Source organism: Aedes albopictus, chromosome 1, assembly GCF_035046485.1.
Source record: "Aedes albopictus strain Foshan chromosome 1, AalbF5, whole genome shotgun sequence".
In the NCBI taxonomy this organism is placed as follows: Eukaryota; Metazoa; Arthropoda; class Insecta; order Diptera; family Culicidae; genus Aedes; species Aedes albopictus.
In genome coordinates this window covers 89152621-89169876 of record NC_085136.1, presented here as the reverse complement: position 1 = coordinate 89169876, position 17256 = coordinate 89152621, and the positions used below count along the sequence as shown (strand labels likewise).

The 17256-nt window shown below is 46.2% G+C and overlaps 1 protein-coding gene across 1 annotated transcript in view; it reads left to right on the top strand.

Annotated features, from left to right (window-relative positions):
* The window catches only part of LOC109427421 (sentrin-specific protease 1), a 49515-nt gene extending 32284 nt beyond the window's left edge, over window positions 1-17231 (top strand). Inside the window, exons 3-6 of the mRNA XM_029855877.2 lie at window positions 161-1031; window positions 1563-1715; window positions 1996-2191; window positions 16026-17231. Coding sequence (XP_029711737.1) covers window positions 161-1031; window positions 1563-1715; window positions 1996-2191; window positions 16026-16643 — 1838 coding nt within the window. The 3' untranslated portion in view covers window positions 16644-17231. The remainder of the gene's footprint in view (window positions 1-160; window positions 1032-1562; window positions 1716-1995; window positions 2192-16025) is intronic.
* The last annotated feature ends 25 nt before the right edge of the window (window positions 17232-17256 follow it).

Here is a 17256-nt window from a genome sequence, read left to right as displayed (position 1 = left end):
GACCATCTTTGGATTCTACTGAGCTTGGCCTTATTACTTTAATATATATTATTTTTGTAACACGTTATCTTCAAGCCTAGAATATACAAAACTTAATTACATGATGCGTTTAAATGTTATTCTCCATTCTAACATTTTTTTTCTGTTTGTTGCTTTGCAGATTTTCATTCCAAGTCAGAACCGATCTCGGACAGATTAAGGCTCCCGGTGTATTCCAAGAAAATCATGTCCGAAGCGTCCAACAGCGGCGGCAACAAACAGAGCGCCTACTTCGGTGCCACCGGCAAGACGCGGCTCGAGTTTGCCGATATTGAATTCTCCGACGACGAGGACGAAATTGACTGGATCAATCGGCAGCAGCAGCATCAGCAGAACCACCGAGGTCGGATCAGCAATGCCGGACTTGGCGCAGGTGTTGGTGGTGGTGGCAGTGGTAGCAGAGGCGGCGGTGGTGGCACTTCCCTTCGACACCCGCCACCGTTGACAAAAATCAAGCCTTCCCTCGCACCAGTTCCGTCGCTGTTCCCAATCAGGACGAAGCTGACCAATGGCACTGCCGATGGATACGGCCGTCCTTCCGATACGTTCAAGAAACCGTTCGTATTCAAGTCGCAGCAAGCTGCGACACAACCTCAGCAGCAGTCGCACCAAGCGCCGCAAGCTAAGCGCAACTCGATTATTGCCCAGAGCTACAATATGACGGAGGTGAACAACTATCGGGCACTGTTGAAGCGACTGCTGCCGAATCTCTACTCGCCGGAAGAGCCACAGTCGGCCAGTGCTTCGCGGAAGAACTCCCTGCTCCTGTCGTCGGACGATATCAATCTGTCGTCGTCGACGGCCATCAATCACAGCCTTGGGGCCGGCGAAGGAAAAGCTGGTCCATCGACGAGTGGTTCGGCCGCAATTCGTTCGATTCCGGTCTTCGATTTGTCGCTGGAGGAAAGCGACGCCGAGGGACGGAAGAAGCGCACAAGCTTGTTTACCACCGTCGATTTGACGCAGTACAGCTTGGCCGCCGATGACGAAGCGTGAGTATTCTTTTGATAGATTATGCCTGTTTGGCGGATGGAGAGTACAAAGAATTAGGACTTTTCAAATCTAAAGATTTATTTTGCAATAACACTACCGAAGCATACAATATTAGTACTGCGTTTGGAGTATTTCATACAGAAAAAAAATCCTGAAGGAGTTCCTGCAGGATGAAGAAACATTAGAAGGAAGAAGAAATCTCAAAAGAAATTCCTTGAGGATTCTGCAGCAGGCGAATTCGCTGTTATTTTGTTTCCTACAGGGAGCGCAAGGATCAAAATCATCTTTTCGAAAACATACGTAAAGTAGGCTATTGAATAGCTTGATTTGACATGATGACTCGTGTCAAACGCATCTTCTATTTTTTCCTAAGCACATTTTTGTATGTCACTATTTTCGGTGGATGCCTAATCGAGTATATTTTCTATAAAATCCAATGTTTTGTACCTTACATCCAAGGCAAACAACAGTTGAGTCAGTACCGAATCCTGCAAAACTTTTTCTCATTGCTCCGTCGCTTATTTTTACAGTGAAACAGCCCAAGTGGTGGACCCGGTAAATACTTTACAAGAGAAGCTCCAAACTAATAGCAAGTTCCGCGAAGATATCGTGGACACGGTGCAGCGCAAATATGGCAGCACTTCCAGCCAGCGGAAGGACCTCATCGCGCAGGAACGGGAAAAGTAAGTAACGGCACATCCATGTTTCCAATACACGTACAATTGTAGTATTTTAAAGACTTTTGAATGTCGCTAGTGTGTGCTCTCCTGTTGCTCAGAAGACTGCGGCTACCTTTTCGCTGTCCAGCCTTTCAAACGGTTTCACTAACTGGTTCTACAGCCGAAGAAAACCTCCTGAGAGCGGCGCGGGAAGTAGCACCACTAGTGCGGCGAAACCGGTGGTCCGCCCATCGCCGTCATTTGTTGAACCACCACGAAGACAAACCTCTTGCATTGATTTCAGCTTGAAGGAGCTTAAGAAGAGCACCCAAGAGTATGAGACCCCGTTCGAGCGGAAGCTGGGCGACTTTATGCTCAAGTTTGACACCATCGTCCTGGACGAGGAGGAATCGGAAGAGGAGGAGGAAGCCTACCCGGAGCTGACCGATGAGCACCAGGGCGCGATCAAGCGGGCCCTCTACGGCGGGTCGCGTTCGGAGGTAAGTTTATATGTTTTTGTAAGTCTACGTCGTATGGAGAATTCTGTGTCACTTCCTAATGTCAACTTCCTTCGACATCCAAGTTTCGTGACCGTATACAGCAGTCGTAGGGATTTGTATGTTACAGAACACGAATTTGGTCTTCGTCAAACTATGGAACTTTGTCGAGTTACGGAAACCGTAGAAAGTTCTATTCGAAGCTGCAAGACACTTTTTAAGTGCTCTTTCCACCTTGCAATTATGTATCATATTTTTATCTGTCAGCAAGATATCTTCTCGGTCATTGTACATTGTGGGAAAGGACGTTCTTTTTCACAGCACACCATTGATAATTGTGTAAATTTCCGCATGTTAGGCCATTCCATGTTGTATTACGCATCAGTAATGAAAACAGTAATTAAATTGTCATACTGCTTTTTGTTCGGATTTACGGTTCACTGCCTTCGTTTTATGGTGCCAGCTGTCTCTTTCTCCTGTATCGACTCACCATAGACCACTAGCGTAAGGTCTTCGGCAAAGCCAACCAGCTTTACCCTGGGTGGTATTGTGAGCCTCCTCATCAAGCCATCGTACGCCGCTTTCCATTGTACCGGGCTCAGGATTGACCTGTGAGGTACCCTCGCGATGATCTCTCCTGTCTCGTTGTCATAAGACGAGCACTCTGTTCTGGAAGCAGCTCTCTAGGATCAGATGTAGGCTTTCCGGGACTTCTTGGAAATGTAAGGCGCTCTTGATGGCGGACCAGCTGATACTGTTGAACGCGTTCTTCACGTCTAGCGCGACAATCGCCATCTCGGCCATTTCTTTGGTCATTGATCAAATAGTGTCCCCCGCGATCGTCCTTTCCGTAAGCTAAACTGGATTCCGAGAGCCCATAGTCATCTGATCTCTCGGTAATGTTTCCTAGATCTTCTGCATTATATCGGAGGATCGCTCTCGGGGTGTCGATGAGCCCTTCGTTTTGGTCTTGACTACCCTGTAGCCACCGCAGGCATTCACATGCTGGCAGATCCTCGGAGTTTATCTTCATAAGAAATAGCTCCACAATGCCGGCTCGTCGTAGCACGAGGTCAGCCATCAGCGATGGCTATCGATGGTCCTTGGGTGTAGTCGTCTTTTTTCGGGGTCTGAGTCATTTGGCATAAAGTCATTTGTCATAAGGTCACTTGGCATAAAAATATTTGGCATAACGGTTTGGCATAATTAAGAAGGGTGTATTTCGATTATGCCAAATGTCTTTATGCCAAACGACCTTATACCAAACGAATTTATGTCCAATGTCACGCACCCCTTTCTCCGTATGCGTTACTGTACACTGAAAAAAGTTTTCACATTGTTTTCATCTGATTTTCACATGGACTGTTTCCATACGCGTATCCATTGAATTATATGGGAATATCACATAGATTTTGCGAAGTTATGTGATTTTCTAATAGAAGTTATGTGGTTTCCTAATGTTTTCCATATACCGTATCGATTTCATGTGAAATTTACAAAGAAATTTTCATCGGAAAATCCAATAACAGTTATATAGCCAAACTAATGGAAATTTTCCATGTGATATGTGATTTATTTTTTCAGTGTACCGAATGGTTACTAAAACAAACTCATCCTTTGGTTTCAGGAATAAGAATAATCTTTATTTTTCTCGTCTTTTAGTTTTATATAATTACACTTTTCAATTTAGTCAATACATAGATAGTTGAGTTTAATCGAATACAGATATGGGAAAACAATCTAACTTGGCGTCGGAGGCGTTACCTTAACAACCATTTGTCATACGGTCTTCTGATTGGTTCGTCGGTGTCAGCTTGGATTAGCCGTCGCGTCGTTCTGTTCTGTTTAGTTCGTGAGAGTAAGTTTAGAGTGCGAGAGCGAAACATATGAAAGAACATGTGAAAGAGAATGTGGTGAATTACCATATGTCGTGGTTAAATTCAATCAGAACGTGAGAGTCTATGAATGTTTATTATTTCTTTAGTGGGTCACTGGGTATGCTCGCTAGTGAGAACTAGAACGGAGAGTAGAATTGCTGTGTAAGTCAACTGGATGTTGTTCAGCTGGTATGGCTTAGCTATGGTGTTGAAAGATACGGGTTGCATATTCATTGGTAGGCTATGGGAAATGGATTGGAATAGTAAGGATGTTTGTACTTGAAGGGTTTTGAAATGTTACCATGTAAGATGGTTTGGAAATCATCGTTCGTCACCTAAGTCAAGTGTGTCATGTTGAATCTAGAGTGTTTCTATGGAATTTTAATTACGTGTGAAAAATAGTCAGTTGCGTATAGCACATTACTATGGGTATACCAGTTTAGTCGCCTTGTAGGCCTGATTTCGCTCTGTTTCCGCACGAGGTACACTTCGTCAACCCTCCAATTTGGGTTAGGGCTTGGACCCGGACTCCTAAAGATCCCATCGATGATGGACTCTGCATTGTTCCCACTGTAGATATTTTTGTCGCCAACATTCGCGACATCTACGTTTAGTCTGGTCATAAATACAAACAGAGTCCAGTGTCTTTTTTTTTTTTCCTTCTAAACCATAGGGGGATAATCTGCTCAACAGACACCCTAACAGAAGGTTAGGGTAGTGTAGGTCTGACAGGCCGTCTTCTACAACAAAAGTAAAATCCAGGACTACTCTCTCCTCGTACCCACTAAACCATTCCTATGGTCGCCAAACCCTAAGTCTCTCCGGAACCACCAAGAAGGTATTGCTTCAGAGAGGGGCTAGTGCACATCGCACCCACAAGGTTAGCTGCGTAGCCTGCAGCAACGAACATCGATGACTCGCTTTGGAGAGTCCATCACGGTAGCATGCTGGCGCTTAGCCAGTTTCCCGAGTGGTCCTCGCCACTCCCTTTGTCCTCGGAAGGCGGGCAGGGTCAACCCCGCCCGCGCCCTACTGCTGAGCGGACATCAAGAACTGATGCCCACGTGCAACCCGATCTGACCTGCCCGTAAGGAAGGGTATCACTACCCATCAGGCCCTATCAGATGCACCCGTAGGTTGCAGACAGCAGGATCTCACCTACCCCGACCCTTGCCGGGGACCCCTTTCCAGAACTCCACCCGCCGTTCGTTTCGCTCTTCCTCAGATTGTGCTCCCATTTCTAGGGTGGACTCGCCTAAGCATGCTCGTATCGTACGCACGCGAGTGCACCGCTACCAGCTCGTCGCCGTCCGTCCAAACTAAGTAGATTTCGGTAACGGCGTCGCGCCTCCCTAAATATCCCTTCGTCGAAGTATGATGTCTTCCGCACCTGCGAGGGATTGGCCTTAGTCTAGTCGCCTATTCCTCTACCCGCTGCCTGCTGTTGTTGTAGTCGATGCTGTAGCGAACCGCCAGGTGATCGCTGTGAGTGTAACTATCGTCTACTCTCCAGTTCGAACTACCTGTTAGGCCAGGACTACAAAAAGTAACGCCAATTATCGACTTCGCACCGTTCTGTAGCCTAACGGTTGCGGCGATCACCTGCACCTCGCACTGTTGCCACAGTGCAGTGACGAACTCTTCCCCTTCGATGACATCGTCTAGGGTTTTCACCTTCAGAGTCGCATCTTCTCTTCCGGCAACGTCTTGCAGGCGGCGCCCTTGCGCTCCTTATCGTGCTTCAGGTCCAGGATCATTTCGCCCGTACGAGTACCTACGTCTAAAACTCGGACGTCGCTTCGCATCGCCTTCAAGACGTCCGAGTACTTCGACTGTTCGGTCTTGATGACGAGCGCGTCGCCTTTCACGTGCTTGGTATCTACTGTTTTACGCCTTGGTTTGGCGTCCCTAGCTTCTTCTATCTGCGGCTTTGTCTTCTTCTTCCGCTCCACCTTCATCCAAGGGGAGTCCACGCCTTGGTTCGCCCTACTCTGGTTGCTGAGAGCCTACCAACAACGGTCGCAACCCCTTGTTTTCATCCTTCCGGGACGGGTCAGCCTTCTCAGGCCTACCTTTCCCAGCTTTCCGGGACACCTGGCTGGGGTCCGACTTTCCGGCATTGCTGCCAACCTTCGGGGTAAGTATACGCCTACCCTTGCGGGCACCGCCAGACAGCTTCTCACCTGACGGTTGCCTTGCCCGCTTCTGCGAGTTCTTATCACGAGCAGTCGCATCCGCCACATCTCTCCGCCTGCGAAAGCGAAGGCCTCCGTCTAGGTAGACTTCGTATCCTTTTCCTTCACAAGTTCCGCCGTTGCCACAGTCTTCGCGAGTATCACGTGTTCCTACTTTGCATCGTCCATCAACTTACGAAGTCGCAACAAAGCCGTTTTCGGGTCCTTACTAATGTTGGACTTCGTGAACGCAAAGTCGATTATCCTGCCAAGCCGGTGCTCAGCTACCTCGATTACGGACAGTCCTTCTCTATTTTGATTGATTGCCCTCAATACGCTCCGCCCAGTATTTCCACCGATTGGCTTGCCGGGGTGTGGATTGGAGCTCCACGCTGGGAACTGAGCGGATCAGCGCTAATCAGGAGCAGTCTTGTTAGAGATCACAGTCTTTGACACCTTTTTGGTCGATATTCGGCTGCCTTTGTATCCGACATTCGCAACACAAGCAATCAAACTACTGATGTGCCCAAATCACTCCTAGTTGGGCTAAGGCACCTTTGGAAGCGGTTCCAGATCGCTTGTAGCTTCCGGACTTGCTTCGATCGATGTTTGGGTTTCCAAGTCATGATTTCAAACTAATACATGGTCAATTTTGCCGGGTCCATCATCATGAGTTCGATTACAAAACCTTATTCACCAGCTGTTTTATTCTTCTTGAGCTGATTGATTAATCTCCTTAAGCGTGAGAGTTGATTCATACTTACCTTACCGGTCAGGCTAAGGCCGGGGTGGCCTCTGCTGTACATAGTAGCCGCCTCCATTCCACTCGGTCCATGGCTGTTTGTCTCCAGTTCCGCACTCTGCGTAGGGTCCGCAGATCGTCCTCCACTTGGTCGACCCACCTAGCTCGCTGCGCTCCACGTCTTCTTGTACCGGTCGGATGACTCTCGAGAACCATTTTAGTCGGGTTGCTATCCGACATTCTGATGACGTGACCCGCCCACCGTAGCCTTCCGATTTTCGCGGTATGGACGATGGTTGGTTCTCCCAGCAGCTGATGCAGCTCGTGGTTCATTCGCCTTCTCCAAGTCCCGTCTTCCATCTGCACTCCGCCGTAGATGGTACGCAACACCTTCCGCTCGAAAACTCCAAGGGCGCGTTGGTCCTCTGCACGTAGGGTCCATGTTTCGTGCCCATAGAGGACGACCGGTCTAATCAGCGTTTTGTAGATGGTTAACTTCGTGTTACGGCGAACTTTATTCGATCGTAGAGTTCTGCGGAGTCCAAAGTAAGCACGATTTCCTGCCACAATGCGCCTCTGAATTTCTCTGCTGGTGTCGTTGTCGGCGGTCACCAGTGAGCCCAAGTACACGAATTCTTCAACCGCCTCGATTTCATCACCGTCGATATGAATTCGGGGTGGCGGGCGCGGTGATTCCTCCCTGGAGCCAAGGTTGCAACCATTCATTTGCGAAAATTTACATTCATTTGTTATTATCTCAGTTCAGAAGCATGCTATCGAAAAACAATGTATGGATGAATTAAACCTTGTAGTTTTATCTGAAAGTTTGCCTAATAACATTAAGGTCGCACACGCATTCCAAAGTCGTGAGCGAGCTGTGAAGGCAACTTTCCACAGCGTGAATGAAATTTATATTCACCGCGTGGAGAGTTGCCTTCACAGCTCGCTCAAGACTTTGGTATACGTTTGCCAAAGTATCTAAATACCAAGGTAAGAGATTCCCGCTAATATTCACGGATTAGTGAGAAAAGGAAAAAAGCAAAAAATAGTTATGAAGTTTGCGCTGATTTGTATGGGCACATCACTATTTAGCAAACTTTCTTAAGAAATTAGGCACTCCCATCTTAGAAGCTATTATTTAATTGCATCTGACTGGATTAAATGTGACCTCCATGCAATAAAACAGAAAATATTGCCATTTGAAAATCGGTAACAAATTTTTTTTAATTGATTCTAAACATATTTTTTCAGCATTTAGAAACATCCAAACTAACAAAACTTCACAAACTTTGCTGAAATAATGACATTTTAGTGTAAAAACACCAACTTTTCATAACTAACGCAGATGTGTTGGTGAGTCTCATTTTTGACATTTACGGGAATCTCTTACCTTGGTACATATTTATATACTTTGCGTTTGCGACCCCAATGTTATTCGGCAAACTTTCAGATAAAACTACAAGGTTAAATTCATCCATACATTGTTTTTCGATAGCATGCTTCTGAACTGAGATAATAGCAAATGAATGTAAATCATTGCAAATGAATGGTCGCAACCTTGCCTGGAGCCCTTTGCCATCATGTACTTTGTCTTCGACACATTAATGACTAATCCGATTCGCCTGGCTTCACTCTTTAGCCGGATGTACGTTTCCGCCATCGTCTCAAATTTACGAGCAATAATATCAATATCATCGGCGAAACCAAGCAGCTGAACGGACTTCGTGAAAATCGTCCCACTCGTGTTTATCCCGCTCTTCTTATTACACCCTCCAAAGCAATGTTGAACAGCAAGCACGAAAGACCATCACCTTGCCGTAACCCTCTGCGAGATTCGAAGGGACTCGAGAGTGTCCCTGATACTCGAACTACGCACATCACTCGATCCATCGTCGCCTTGATCAACCGTATCAGTTTATCCGGGAATCCGTATTCGTGCATAATCTGCCATAGCTGTTCTCGATCGATTGTATCATACGCCGATTTGAAATCGATGAACAAGTGATGTGTGGGCACGTTGTATTCGCGGCATTTCTGCAACACCTGGCGGATGGCGAACATCTGGTCCGTTGTAGCGCGTTCACCCATAAATCCAGCCTGATATTGCCCCACGAACTCTCTTGCAATCGGTGATAGACGGCGGCATAAAATTTGAGAGAGTATCTTGTAGGCAGCGCTCAGTAGTGTGATCGCGCGGTAGTTCCCGCAATCCAACTTGTCGCCCTTTTTGTAGATGGGACACACGATACCTTCCATCCATTCCTCCGGTAATACTTCCTCCTCCCAAATCTTGGTAATGACCCAGTGTAGTGCTCTCACCAGTGCTTCTCCACCGTATATTAGAAGCTCGCTTGGTAGTTGATCTGCTCCAGCGGCTTTGTTGTTTTTCAACCGGCCAACCTCCTCCTCAATCTCTTGAAGGTCAGGGGCCGGAAGTCTTTCGTCCTGTGCACATACTCCTAGATCTGTTACCACGCCACCTTCGGTACTTGCAACGTCGCCATTAAGGTGCTCATCGTAATGCTGCCGCCACCTCTCGACCACCTCACGCTCGCTCGTGAGAATATTCCCGTGATTATCTCGGCACATGTCGGCTTGTGGCACAAAGCCTCTGCGCGAGCGGTTCAGCTTCTCGTAGAACTTTCGTGTGTCCTTAGCGCGGTACAGCTCTTCCATCGCTTCGCGATCTCGTTCTTCCTGCTGGCGCTTCTTCATCCGGAAGACTGAGTTCTGCCTGTTCCGCGCCTGTTTGTAACGTGCCTCATTTGCTCTCGTACGGTGTTGCAGCATTCTCGCCCATGCTGCATTCTTCTCGTTTTTCAACTGTTCACATTCGCCGTCGTATCAGTCGTTTCTGTGATTCGGAGTCGCGAAGCCTAGTGCTGTAGCCGAGGTACTACCTATGGCGGATCGGATGTCCCTCCAGCCATCTTCAAGTGTAGCTGCGCCAAGCTGCTCTTCCGTTGGTAGGGCCACTGCTAACTGCTGCGCGTAGTCTTGAGCCACTTCTACGTTACGAAGTTGTTCGATGTTGAGCCGCGGCGTTCGACTTCGACGCGTGGTGATAACTGTCGAAAGTTTTGAGCGCATGCATACAGCGACTAAGTAGTGATCCGAGTCTATATTCGCACTGCGGTATGTGCGGACGTTGGTTATATCTGAGAAGAATTTACCGTCGATTAGAACGTGGTCGATTTGGTTTTCTGTTTGATGGTCGGGTGATCTCCAGGTGGCTTTGTGGATATCTTTGCGGGGGAAGAAGGTGCTTCGGACTACCATACCACGGGAGGCTGCGAAGTTTACGCATCGCTGGCCGTTATCATTCGATACGGCGTGCAGGCTGTTTCGCCCGATTACCGGTCTGTACATTTCCTCCCTTCCTACCTGCGCGTTCATGTCGCCGACAACGATTTTCACGTCACGCGGCGAGCAACCATCGTATGTTTGCTCTAACTGCGCGTAGAACGCTTCTTTCTCGTCATCGGGTCTCCCTTCGTGTGGGCAGTGGACGTTGATGATGATGTAGTTGAAAAAACGGCCCTTAACTCTCAACATGCACATCCTTGCGTTGATCGGCTGCCACCCGATCACACGTTGTCGCATCTTGCCCAACACTATAAATCCTGTTCCCAGTTCATTGGTGGTGCCACAGCTTTGGTAGAAGGTAGCCGCTCGATGCCCGCTTTTCCACACTTTCTGTCCAGTCCAACAAAGTTCCTGCAACGCCACGATGTCGAAGTTGCGGGGATGTAGTTCGTCGTAGATTATCCTGTCACATCCTGCGAAACCTAGTGACTTGCCTTTCCATGTTCCAAGTTTCCAATCGTAGTCCTTATTTCGTTGCGTGGGTCTTTGCCGATTGTATCGAGTCGTATTTTCTCGTATGTTATTCGCAATGGGGATTTTTACGGGTGGCTTATTGGGCCTACGCCAACACTCCTGTCTCGCCGGAGGGCCATCGTGCCAGTTCTGTTTAACGTCCCAACCAACACTGGGACGACCACGCTGATGGGGCTACCACCTTGGATCTAGCTGGGCGTGGTGCAGCGTTTCTTACTCAGCCGCTGGATGCCAGAACAGACGCTGTTTGAGCCGCACCTCCTTGGTGAACAGACGGTTTCGATCTAGAACCCAACGTGTTTGTGTATCTAGATGATATAGTTATAGCGACGAATACATTTGAAGACCACATCAGGCTTTTAAAAATTGTGGCTGCACGCCTGAAAGCAGCAAATTTAACTATTTCGCTGGACAAAAGCAGATTCTGCCGTAAGCAGGTGTCTTACCTTGGGTACCTGTTGACGGAAGAGGGTGTGTCCATCGACAACTCCAGGATCTCTCCCATTCTCGACTATGCTCGTCCCAAGAATGTCAAAGACATTCGACGGCTACTTGGACTCGCAGGGTTTTACCAGCGTTTTATACGCAATTACAGTGCGATAGTAGCTCCTATTTCGGACCTACTTAAAAAGACGAAAGGTAAATTCATCTGGACAGAGGCTGCAGAGAGAGCTTTCGGCGATCTTAAGGCAGCCTTGGTATCAGCCCCTATTCTAGGTAATCCCGATTTCAACTGCCCCTTTGTTATTGAATCAGATGCGTCTGATAATGCGGTAGGAGCGGCCCTTGTTCAACACCAAGACGGTCAGCCAAAAGTCATTGCATATTTTAGCAAAAAGCTTAGTAGCACGCAGAAGAAATACGCTAGTGTTGAGAAGGAATGTTTAGGCGTCCTTCTAGCAATTGAACATTTCCGTCATTATGTGGAAGGAAGTCGTTTCAAAGTTGTCACTGATGCAAGGAGTCTCTTGTGGTTATTCACCATAGGAGTAGAATCGGGAAATTCAAAATTGCTACGATGGGCTTTAAAAATCCAATCGTACGATATTGAACTAGAGTACAGAAAGGGCAAGAACAATATATTAGCCGATTGTCTATCTAGGTCGTTAGACGCAATATATACGATACCAGTAGACTCGGAGTATCAGGAATTACTAGGAAAGATAAAGCAAGACCCCATGAACTACCCAGATTTCAGGATCGTTGATAATCAAATTTATAAATTCGTCAAAGTCTCCAAGAAGTTAGAGGATGATCGATTCCATTGGAAGTTATACCCTCCGAAATCAGAACGCGTAGATATTGTCAAGAAGATACACGAACAGGCTCAATTAGGCGTCCAGTCAATGAAATTGAAATTGTCAATGCTGATAGGCGGATGGAGAAATGGCATTTAACATTCAGTGGAGATTCACGCCAACGATCTTTGGAAGATTTTCTTCATAAAGTTCGTAGACTTGCACGTATGGATCGGATTAACGAGAACATTTTACTCCAACGAATTCATACAATTTTAAGAGGAGAAGCATATGATTGGTACTTGTGCTACTCTGATGAGTTTGTAAATTGGGAAGATTTTGAAGAACGCATTAGGTATATGTACGGGAACCCCAATAAAGACCAGGGAAATCGTCAAAAAATTTATGAACGAAAGCAGCAACGTAATGAGACGTTCCTGGCTTTCAAAATGGAGCTTGAACGTTTGAATAAACTGCTCTCGACTCCACTGGACCAAGGTTGACTATGAGCTTATTATTCGTGGTAAAAGAGACGAGACTAAGGATGAGTTGAATGCCAAACATAGATTGCTCAGGAATTTATTTTTTGAAGATGTAAGGGAGAATAAAACATACACTTCCCGTTATACGATGGACCAAGAATACGACTATATTGCTAGTAAACTTGATGTTCTTGGCAAAAGATTGCAGAAAGGTCTGGACGATAAAAGTATTTCAAGACTTAAACACTATTTGATGCGAGTAGAACGTTGTGTTGCAGAGGATCCTCGATCATTACAGTTGCGAGATGAGTTGAGTCAGGAAATAAAAACCATTTTGAATCGATTTTCATTTAAGGATGCACCTACCAAAGAAACGTTAGAGTTGGAGCAAGAATGTGGAGCGGTAGGAGGTGAAGAGGTTTTTAGTCAGATTAGTGAACATACAGATAGAGTGGGTGATAGTAATCAAGATAAATACACACGTAATGAAGAAAATTCCTTAAACACATTCCAAAACAATGCTTCAAGGAACTCTTTAGGAGCAATTGCAAAGACGGACTCAGTGCTGCAAAAACAGCGATCTCAGACGGACTTAGAACTAGAAAACGAGGCCCTTAAAAACAAAATTTATATGCTGGAAAAACAGTTAGCAAAGATTGTTCTCAATACTCAGAGTTCGGTTGAAAATTGTCCAGAGCAGATCGTGAGTGATAGAAGGGAGTATACCGCCAATCCCATAGAGATCGGTTGCCAGGAGCAAGAACCTTTGGGATACTCTAGTAGGCGAAACTCATTGAGGGGAGAACCACAAAAGGATAGAGATTACAGAGCATCAGAACCTGTTAGAAGAGAGTACCGAAATGGGGAAGTAGATAACAGAATATCTCAAGGACGTAGACATAGTTTGGATGTTCCGAATCCAGCGTTTTCACGTGCTCGTCAAAATGACCAATTCGAGAACCGTCGTAACGAAGACTTTTTCAGAGAGACTAGGAGGAATCAACTAAGATATGAACCGTCGGAGCACAGCGATAGAGGAGTTCGCGAGATCGGTCTAAGTCAGGTTCAAGAAAACAATGATAGAGGGACCCCAGTAGTTAGCCCAGGACATGCCCAGCGAAATTTCAGTAGAAGAAATGACTTTCGGAATAGTTTGGAGTTCTTAGATGAGGGAAATGAGTTTGAATACACCCCAAGAGAACCAATTTGGCGCCCAACTGCAGGTTTCAAATTCAGTTATATTTTTGTTGTTAGTATTGAGTATTTGCATGTTTGTTTCGTTTGATTTTGAGTTGAAAAGTTGAAGTTAAATTAAACCGCTTTTTATAATTTACATATATTCTTGTGACTGTTAGACTGTTTGTGTGGTTTTGTGGAACAGTATTACCTTATATTACATGAAAATGGCTGCAAAATTTCCTCGTGCAGATCATTTAACGAGCGAAGAAGATGTGAGAAAGCTCGAGTTTTATAGCAAGAAATCCGCACAGTTAGGTAGTTAGAAGGGAGAGGAAGAAAGGAAAGAAGAGAGCGAGAGAATAGCATGGTTAGGGTACCCGAATAAAAATGAATGTTTAGTGAAATAGATGTAGTTTGAATAAAAGTTTTCGTGTTTTCTTAAATGTTGTGTAATTAGTGAGCTAGAACTTCCGTCTGATGATTGCACTGGTGTAGAAGGTATTTTCACGTTTCGTTCGTTCCGTTTTGCTGTAGTTTTGGTTGATGTACTCCAAGTGTGGACTGCTTGGGAATCTCAGTCCCCCATTCTTGTGTCTGAAGCGTTAAGGTTAGAGGGTTTGAGGAAGAACTTGGCCTGTGATGAAAACTGGTCGACCACGTGCTTTCGTTTTGGTAGGAATTCGAGCTCTGTATTGCTTTTCGGGTTGGTTAGGAGTTGCGTTCCGAGTACTAATTGAATCAGAGTATCTGCTAACACGTTCGGTCTATTGACTATAAATGAACTCGCCCTGAGGCTTGAGTTTTGCCGGGCAACTAAAACGACAAGTGGTCCTCTTAGGAGGTGGCGCTTAAGCCATTTGTTTAAACAATTTTCGAACGCTTTAGTAGATCTGAGACTTAGCCACTCGAGCCGGCTACATTTTTGGATCGTACCTTCTCAATCTAGCTGAAGTCAGAAGGACAACAGTGCCCAGGCTGCACTACCAGCTAAGCACACAACTCTTAGCTGGCGGTCTTTGTCATCGCTTGACCCGTGGAAGCATGAGGTAGGAACTTGTGAGGACCAGAGCTATATTGGACGTTCTCCTTATCGACTCACCGTTTTGCAGCCCAAGACTGCAGGAGTAGGAGTATTTATGTGAACACATCTATCCAGTTAATTGCTCATCCTAGATATTAATCGGGAACGTACTTTAACCGTAACGATTTCACGGAATGGAATACGGTGCCGACATTACTGCCCCCATTCGCACAACAGTCCCATGTGAATAGGAAACCCAGCAAACATGGGACTGTTATGCGAATAGGGGCAGATTAGCCCATCCACCGTTTCAAGTCAGTGTTACCCGATCCTACTAAGAGGATAGAATGCCGTCGCTACCAGCTCACCTTATACTCGGTGTTTAAGCATGTAACATCTGAGTTACTAATCCAGGAACTTATTGATATCGCTCCTGATGTGCCCAAATTACTCCTAGTTGGGCTAAGGCATTTTTAGAAGCGGTTCCAGATCGCTTGTAGCTTCCGGGCTTTCTCCGATCGATGTTTGGGTTTCCAAGTCATGATTTCAAACTGATACATTTTGCCGGGTCCAACCTTCCTCACCAGCTGTTTTATTCTTCTTGAGCTGATTGATTAGTCTCCTTAAGCGTGAGAGTTGATTCATTCCTCTCACTACTCGTCTCTTCTGCACTGACTCATCATTTTTCCGCTGCGATAATCTCCCGTGCCTACAAGATTCCCGCCTTTCAGATGCTCATCGAAGTGTTGTTTCCGTCTGTCAAGAGGCTCCCGTCGTTCTCATTTAGACTTGCAACACGAACTGCCTCTATTCGCATAACAGTCCCATATATGCTGGTTTTTTTTATTCACATGGGACTGTTGTGCGAATGGGGGCAGCGAAGCCGTTGCGATGGAACCCGTGTTTCATAAAAACGGTCCAGCAGTTGCATGATTCCATTTCCTTTCCGCTTCTGTTTAGGTATAACGTTTCACGTTCTGCCGGGTTCCATGCTGCAGCATTATTGCCCGTGCTGCGTTCCTAATCTCCATAATCCCTCTGCGTTTCTCGTGGAATCATTTGTTCCATAGATTCCGTTCCACTTACCCGACGATGCTCTCGCGAACGACGATGGCTGCTCTGACCGTACTGAGGGGTCACATCGTTTGGCAATAGATCCATGTGCTTGAGAATTCATAATATGTATTATCGAAAGGATTTGAGGGACTTGATTTGGAATATTTACTAAGACTGGGTGAACTTTTACCATAAACCTAGTTAACAAACTCTTCCCCCCATTCGTAGGTCATCATCAACAAGTTTAACATCAGCATTACCCGTAACGATCTGGCCACGCTGATCGGGGACAACTGGCTGAACGACGAGGTCATCAACTTCTACATGAACCTACTGATGGAGCGTAGCGAGCAGCGCGCCGACGACGGTCTTCCCCGGGTGTACGCCATGAATACGTTCTTTATCCCGAAGCTGCTCTCGGCTGGCCATGCCGGCCTGAAACGGTGGACGCGCAAGGTGGACATCTTCACGTACGACATCATTCCGGTGCCGGTTCACGTGGGCCGGGTGCATTGGTGCATGGCCATCATCGATCTGCGGAACCAAGTGATCCGCTATTACGACTCGATGGGCACGCCCAACAATGCGGTCCTCAATGCGCTGGAGCAGTACCTTCGGGACGAGTCGCTGGACAAGCGGAAACAACCCTTTGACACGAGCGGTTTCGTGAAGGAAAACATGCGCGAGTGCCCACGGCAGATGAACGGCAGCGATTGCGGCGTGTTCAGCTGCATGTTTGCCGAGCACGAGGCGCGGAATCGAGACATAGGGTTTACTCAGGCGCACATGCCCTACTTCCGGCAGAAAATGGTTTACGAAATTTCTCAAGGCCGACTAATTACCTAAGGAGCGGAAGTGACGAGTTGGGCGTATGCGTGTGTGTGCGAGTGGCAGTCGTGGACTACTTCGATTCGTTTGTAGAATAATGCAAAACAAAGAATTATTGCCGGTAATGAATCAAATTGAAGAGTGTAGTTCGTAAGATTTAATTTATAGTAGTTTTCCAAAAAAAGAACATAAAATCAATTTTGTTTTAGAAAAACATTTACTGAGAAAAAAATATTGTTTGAGAACAGTGAAAAAATCGGATTTTTGTTTGTGCCGCACTTCTCATCAGGTTTTCCTATGGAACATAGTTTCCTCTTTGTAGAAGGTTCCGAGAAATGAAACATTTTTGAAATATTTTCGATATTTAAATTGTGATTTTTGTTTTCACACGCGAATTACGTATTCAAGGGGGGAGGTAGGGGATTGATTCGACTCGAGAGCAGGTACTTCAACAATCGTACATCGAGTTGAGAACTGGAATTGGAAGCGACATGCGGTGAACATCAACTGTGCTAGCCCATTGTGGAACTATTAGGAAACGAAAGAACGAAACAGTAGCGTGACGAAATACATGTATATTTGAAAGTAATTTCAACAAATTTAAAATAGGTTGTTGATGCTTATTTATCAT